Raw genomic sequence first — 7,359 nt, 5'->3', positions numbered from 1 at the left:
CAGAGACTAGTACCACACTGGCAGTCCTCATAGTCACAGGACTCTCTGAGCTCTCCTGCATCTGCTCTCTCTCATCCTGCCTGGTGATGAGGTGACAGTCACAGGATAAGATCAACAGCCCCCCTTATTAAAGCAGCTAGTTGAACCGTTCTGGTCTGGCTTGTTTGCAAAGGCCCTGGCCAAGGTCAACATGAAGTTTCATCTGCAATGTAGGGACTGGTAGGCTGTTCCTGCCCCCTCCACCACTGCTGCCACTTCAGAGAAGAAAGTGGAAGCAAAGAAGGAAGAAACTGGGAGTCGGATGATGGATGATGACATGGGCTTTCGTCCTCTTGGATAAGCCTCTTTTGTTAACATGCTTAACTGAAGGCTGAACCTGTTGAAAAGAAACAACCGCGAACAACAAGAAGAATTTCCCCAGGAGTCTCATGCTAGGGAAAGAAAGACTGTGAGGGGCCTTGTGCTAGTCAGAGAGGGAATTGTGTCTTAGAAAGAGCTTTCATACCAGTCTGACAACTTGTCTGACCACCTTGTAGGACAGACTGGAGTCAAGCCAGGGATGAGTCAGTGATGGGTGGGGCCAAACTTTGATCCTGATTGATTATTTATATAATAAATGCCTTTTGTCATCCACTTAAGCCTAAAGCTCATGTCAGGACCCTTCACAGGACTCTTGGACACCTGCCTCTGCCCCCCAAGTGTTGGGATTAAAGGCATGAGACACCACTGCCCAGCTTTTTTTTTTTTTAATTTTTTTCTTTTTCAGATTTATTTATTTATTTTATGTATATGAGTACACTGTCACTGTCCTTAGACACACACCAGAAGCCACCATGAGGTTGCTGGGAATTGAACTCGGGACCTCTGGAAGAGTAGTCTGTGCTCTTAACTACTGAGCCATCTCTCCAGCCCCTTCACTGGACTCTCTTTACTCCCTTTCCCAATTAGCCACATTGAATGCACTGTATTTTTCCACTTTTTTGATATTATTTGTCGATAATTGGTCTATTGAGGATGAGTGGCTGAGTTTGGCTTGGCAAGTCTGCCACAACCCAGACTTTCACCCTACCAACTCCACTAGTAGGGAACCCTTCAAGCTGCAGACAGGACGGCCTCTTATTTTCTCCCCAAGAGAAGCACGGCTGGGAGATCTGGAATTCTGACTACCATCAATTTGATTCAAATAGAGAAGGAGGGCTTCCCTCTTCCATGATTCCCAGGATCTCTGTGTGTCCTTTGTTAACCTCCAGGTTGTATATGATGCAAACAGCATGCTCATAAATTACAAGGCTTTGTGAAAGACTGTGAAGTGTATGTGCCATTGTCCCTGTGGCTAGCTCTGCTGCCCCTTGGGAATCAGCACAGGAGGCACAAAAGGTGTTTTCTCTTTCCTGGCAGCCTTCTGGGGATTTCCTTTCCAAGGTTTCAATGCCCTTGTTTTTATTATTCAGATAAGATTGACCCAGATTTACTCCGCCCATTTTTTCTTAGAAGCCAACCCCTTGGAATCCTTTTAAACTCCACACCACAGAGACTGTGTGACTGAAGAAACTGACTTCCAATTCGTCTTGGAGTTCAAACTAAAATTTTAGGTAAGTGGCCTCAGTAACTATTTCTGCTTGAGAGTTAGAACTGAGAGAGTCCAGGCCAGGCACTCTTGACTGACACCAACTCCAGAAAAGCTGAGCCCAGCAAACAGCTGGAGGCAGGGGTGGAGGCATGGCACAGTCAGATATAAAGAACGAGTGGGTCGGGGAGGATGGAGCTCCCAAGCTGGGGAAGGGAGCACGTGTCTTTAGACTAAAACCCAAACCCTGTATACTGCCAGAGTCAGGCACTAGACCAAGTTCCCCTATGTCATAAGATAATGAGACTACAGCCACAGTCCTGGATGTCAGTAAAGACCCAGAAATACAACTTAGCTTAAGGCGTCTTCCAAATGACCTTCTGACGAGGTATTTGGACACTATTTACAAATGTGCTCTAGTTTTCAAATGTATTTTATATGAGAAAAAAAAAAAAACCCAACCCTATTGAGCATTTTGCCAAGAGTTTAGGAGACACAGCCCACCACCTAGAGAAAAGAATGGCTTCTCTTCAGTAGGTAATGAAGAAAAACTGTCTCACTTGCAGGATCTCTCAGCAGAGGGAAATCTTTCTGGCTCACCTAAAGAATGGGACAGTCTTGAGATTGGGGCGTATGCTGGTGGCTGCAGGGACTAGGGTAGTGGTGGAGGGAGTGCTGGGGAGTCTGGGGAGATTGTGCTGGGGAGGCTGGGGGTGTTAATGTGTAAGGAAGCTGAGGTGGGAGAGTCTTCTGTGGAGACAGAGGTGGGTGCTGCAGCTCTTCTGAGCATTTGTCCTTTTTTTCTCTTCCTTTCCTTTCAGGCTTTTCCGAGCAGCCAAGCCACCATGGGTCTGGAGAAGTCCCTCATTCTGTTTCCATTGTTTGTCCTGCTGCTTGGATGGGTCCAGCCTTCCCTGGGCAGGGAATCTGCAGCACAGAAGTTTCAGCGGCAGCACATGGATCCAGATGGTTCCTCCATCAACAGCCCCACCTACTGCAACCAAATGATGAAACGCCGGGATATGACAAATGGGTCATGCAAGCCCGTGAACACCTTCGTGCATGAGCCCTTGGCAGATGTCCAGGCTGTCTGCTCCCAGGAAAATGTCACCTGCAAGAACAGGAAGAGCAACTGCTACAAGAGCAGCTCTGCCCTGCACATCACTGACTGCCACCTGAAGGGCAACTCCAAGTATCCCAACTGTGACTACAAGACCACTCAATACCAGAAGCACATCATTGTGGCCTGTGAAGGGAACCCCTACGTACCAGTCCACTTTGATGCTACTGTGTAGGGCTCCACATAGGCCAAACCAGTGAGATGTCTATGTCTCCCAACCTCATCACCTGTCTCCCCTCTGTCTACCATTCTTTCTCTGAAAGAAGTAAGTCATGTTAGGACTTCCATATGACAAAACATGCGTTCCTGTCCTGTGTCATGCTCCCAGATCCCTCTCTTGCTGTAGACAAATGAAGCAAGATGGCCCTCACCAGAACATGTCCCTTCAACCTTAGACTTTCTTGACTTTAGAAAACAACCAAATAAAATTCTGTTCATCATAAATTGTGCATTTAGGGCAGTTCGAAGTGGAGTAAGGACAATGGGCAAGTCACCTCATTCATTGGTCCAGAATTTCCTCACTCCTGACTACTTTAACTACACTATTGAAACTAGACTTTTCTGCCTCTCTGCTGATCATTCATTCTTCGCATATACAATAAAGTCTAACATCTATTTCAGCACTCAGTAGCCATAGCTCCCAAGTCCATCTGCTCCTCATACCAATACAGATCAGTCACATCTACTGAAGAGAGTTCTTCCATTAAGAGAGTAGAAGATGGTTACCTTTGCCTCTGCCTTTCAGCTATCTTCTTCCATCCATGTTTCACTTTGTACTTTCTTTCTCATTGTAAGTGAAAAGCAGCATCCAGTCTTGCCTTCCAGGGGCTGCTTCCTACTCTCCTGCCTCCTTACCTTGACTCAGACCTCATGGAACAAATAGGAATGTGGAGGGTAGGGGGTGGGGAGGCTTCAGTTTTAACAACCACAGTGGAAATCCAATTTCGATGATGCTTTTGGGAAACAGTCACATGCACAGCCTTGCCTACGGATGATCCAGGATTCAAGGCGCGGTTCTCCATGGAAGGTGTAGAGTGGAGGTATGTTTCTATAAGAACCAGCCACCAGCACTCCTGGAACAAACTGTAGAGTTCCTCTGCAGATTAGTCAATAGTTTTAGGTATATTGGGGTTTTCCTTTAACAATTTGAGTAGCACAGAGTGTCCTGAAGCTTAGTATGTAACCAGTGTTGGCCTTGAACTCTTGCTTCTGCTTCCCCAACCTCTCAAGTACTGGGCTCTTAGGTGTGTGCCACTGTGCCCCAGCTATTTTTGGTGGGAAAGAACTTCTTCCAAGTAGGTAGGTCAGTGTCTAAATGCACTGACTGCTTTCTCAGAGGCCCCAGATTTGTTGTCAGTACCCACATGACAGCTCACAGTCACCTGTAACTCCATTTCCAAAGGTTCTGAGGCTTTTCTGGCCTCTGGGCATTTGCACATATGTGGTGCACATAAACTCATCCAGGCATGTAAGTACAGATAACAGAGACAGGCTTTATCTCGCAGAACAGTTTTAGGTTCACATGCTATTTCTAACCATGGCTGTCTTCATAACTAAACAGAAGCTCAGGACTCCAGCTGTTTCCTGAGCATCGTTAACCTGAGTGCCCATGTTTTCTGTAATATAGGACCAGTCTTGGCATCAAAGGGTGTTTAATTGTGCCTGTTTCTCTCTACTGCTTGTGACATTCTGCTATGTCTAAGAAAGTGTTTCTGTCTCCAAGACTTCTGAAGAACTAAAAGATAACCTGTGTGTAGGCTTAGGTTTTTTCAAAACCACTTTAATAAGGGTTCATAAAAGCTTTATCTTCTCTTCTAGCCCACCACCCATCAGAGGTAGTGGAAAGGAAAGGTTAATAAGGCAAAGGGGGATGTGGACCTGTCTAAAAATAGTTCTTTGGGGAATTTCAATCTTCACTGTCAGGATATCAGCAGTTCATTTTGCATGAATCACTATCAGTAGTTCGGTCTATTGGCAAACACCATTTATGGATCAGTAATAGCAGTTTGACACAGAAGAAACTTTGAGGCTCTGCCAATTTTGGCCTGAGTCTGCAGAAGTGGCAAGAAGCCACAGAAGACCAGCAAAGAGTGGTAAAGTGAGCCAATGCCACACTGCCTTCCATTGTTTGTTGGGTTATATTTATACTCGTGCCAAACATCACGAGTCCTCTCAGACATCTGTTCCAGTGAAACATCACATGCCCCCTTTCCAGGCAGCTCCCAGAAAAACACCACATGTCTGTTTTCAGCAAAACACCCTGCCTGCCTTAGTAAAACATTCTCTCATATGACAGTTTCCAGAAAAACATCACACGATACAACTGTGTCTCCAAAGAAACCAGAAATGTCCACTTCACCTGTGATCTTCCCAGAGGTTTAATACTGTGTTGCTAAACTCTCTTTAACACCAGAAACTGAGTTCAACAGACTGTATGTGGTAACTATTCCTTCACGTCCCAACATCAGATGGGTAAACAGAAGATGAGTCCAGTGAATCCTTAAACTGTCTCATGGCAAAAGACCGGATAGAAAAAAAATAATGTTTCACCTAAAAGGCTCATTTTATTTTCTCTAATTTTTTAATTGAAAAATGAGGGGGTTTTCCCTAAAATATACTCTAATCATGTTTTCTTTTGTCTTCATATAATCTCTAGGAGAAAAAAAAAACCCTCATATTATCTCAGTAGGAAAGATCACTGTTGTCAAAATAGTAACAATAATAACAATAATAATAAACCAAGAAATCAAACAAGGCAGTGACAGACGATATTTATTATCAGCTTGGCAAGATGTAGAATCAACTGAGAAGCCTCTGGGTGTGTTTCTAGACTGGGTTAAGTGAGATAGAAGAGTCCCACTGAATGTGAGTAACCCTACAGGCTAAACAGAGAGGAGCCAACCAATGGAGTGCCAGCATTCTTCACTCTGCTTTCTGACTGCAGACTCCACGTTACCTCAGGAACTTGCTGTCATGTTTTCCTTGCACCATAGACTATGCCCTTCTTAAACCTTTCCTCCATACATTGTTTCTTATTAGGTACTTGGTCACGGCCACGAGAAAAGCAACTAACACAGTAGGCATACTATAATGCTCCGAATTAACCTGTAGGTTCCACCTGCCCAGGAAACAGGTAACTTCCTGGAATGCTGGAAGTTGTAGTTCTTGGAAGGTAACAAAATTGAGGGGGCAGTGGACCCTGTCAGGAATCTTGGTAAGGTTTAGCGGGTTGGAAGACTCAGAACCTTATGCCAGAGAACGGTAGGAGCTTCACCTGCCTCTGACCAGGCCCCTGTCACTTGATCACACTGCCTACATAGATAGGAACGTGACCTATGGTCACATAGATCAGAAAAGAGTTCTCTACTCTAATGATGTGGATGGGCCCTGAGGGTTTAGCCAATAAGTGTCCCTTCTCAGACATTCCTTCCTGCAAAAGGTATTTAATCTCTGGTCCACCCTGAGAAAACAGTTTGGAACCAAAGACTGTCTCGTTTATGAAGAGCCACTGTGGGGAGCATGGAGAAAGCCTATAGGTTTGTCCTTATGCAACAATGGTTTGAGATCCAGCTTGGATATTCCAGGCAATGTGTACTGGCTAGTTTTGTGTCAACTTGACACAGATGGAGTTATCACAGAGAAAGGAGCTTTAGTTGAGGAAATGCCTCCATGAGATCCAACTGTAAGGCATTCTTTAGTGATCAAGGGGGAAAGACCCCTTGTGGGTGGGACCATCTCTGGGCTGGTAGTCTTGGGTTCTATAAGAGAGCAGGCTGAGCAAGCCAGGGGAAGCAAGCCAGTAAAGAACATCCATCCCTCCATGGCCTCTGCATCAGCTCCTGCTTCCTGACCTGCGTGAGTTCCAGTCCTGACTTCCTTGGTGATGAACAGCAGTATGGAAGTGTAAGCCAAATAAACCCTTTCCTCCCCAACTTGTTTCTTGATCATGATGTTTCTGCAGGAATAGAAATCCTGACTAAGACACAATGGTTCTAACCAAAGTCTATCTCTTGGTTAGAATTTAATATTTAATAAAGCTTACTTGAAATTTGGCCCAAAATTGTAGAGTTGGTTTTTCTGGAAAATGTCAAAATGAACAATACCTGTTGATCAAACTTATAATTGCAGCACAAGCATGTTAAGTGCTCTTGACTAATCCTAGTTGTGTTCTTCCCAGAGCTAGGAAAAAAGAAAGAAAGTGGGCAAGTGAGTGAGGCACCTGAAATCTCAGCACTCGAAGTGGAGTCAAGGGCTAGAAATTCAAGATCAGTTCAACTCATAGTGCATTCTGGGTCACCCTGAGGTCCTGTCTTAAGAGAAGGGGGCATGGGAAGGAGATAAAATTTAACCCAGAACAAACTGAAAAAGTTAATAAAATTAGCATATAAATCAATGAAATAAGATAAAATAATATTTTAAAATTTTGTTTTATATGCATGGGTGGTTTGCCTGTACAAAGGTCTATGCACCATGGACATGTCTAGTACTCTTGGAGGCCAGAAAAGGTTGGCAAATCCCTTATAGCTAGAGTTTCGGGTGCTTATGAATGCTGAGAATTAAACCTAGGCCTTCTTGAGGAGCAGTCAGGGCTCTTAATCACTGAGCCATCTCTCTAGCCCCAAACAATAAATTTTACAAAACTAATGGCTGAGGGCTAGAAAGGAGTCTCAGT

At 44.6% G+C, this 7,359-nt stretch overlaps 1 protein-coding gene across 1 annotated transcript; it reads left to right on the top strand.

Annotated features, from left to right (window-relative positions):
* Positions 1-1,540: 1,540 nt before the first annotated feature.
* Positions 1,541-3,306, top strand: Rnase1 (ribonuclease, RNase A family, 1 (pancreatic)). Its single transcript, NM_011271.3, has 2 exons — positions 1,541-1,592; positions 2,389-3,306. The coding sequence occupies exon 2, from the start codon at positions 2,413-2,415 to the stop codon at positions 2,860-2,862; it is 450 nt and encodes a 149-aa protein (NP_035401.2). The 5' UTR covers positions 1,541-1,592; positions 2,389-2,412; the 3' UTR covers positions 2,863-3,306.
* Positions 3,307-7,359: the final 4,053 nt, after the last annotated feature.

Source organism: Mus musculus, chromosome 14 (assembly GCF_000001635.26).
Source record: "Mus musculus strain C57BL/6J chromosome 14, GRCm38.p6 C57BL/6J".
Taxonomy (NCBI): domain Eukaryota; kingdom Metazoa; phylum Chordata; class Mammalia; order Rodentia; family Muridae; genus Mus; species Mus musculus.
Note: the sequence above shows the minus strand (reverse complement) of the source record. Positions and strands in the feature narration are given on the sequence as shown.

Excerpts from the sequence above, each read along its gene's own strand:
- Rnase1 (NM_011271.3), top strand. The coding sequence starts at position 2,413 with ATGGGTCTGGAGAAGTCCCTCATTCTGTTTCCATTGTTTGTCCTGCTG.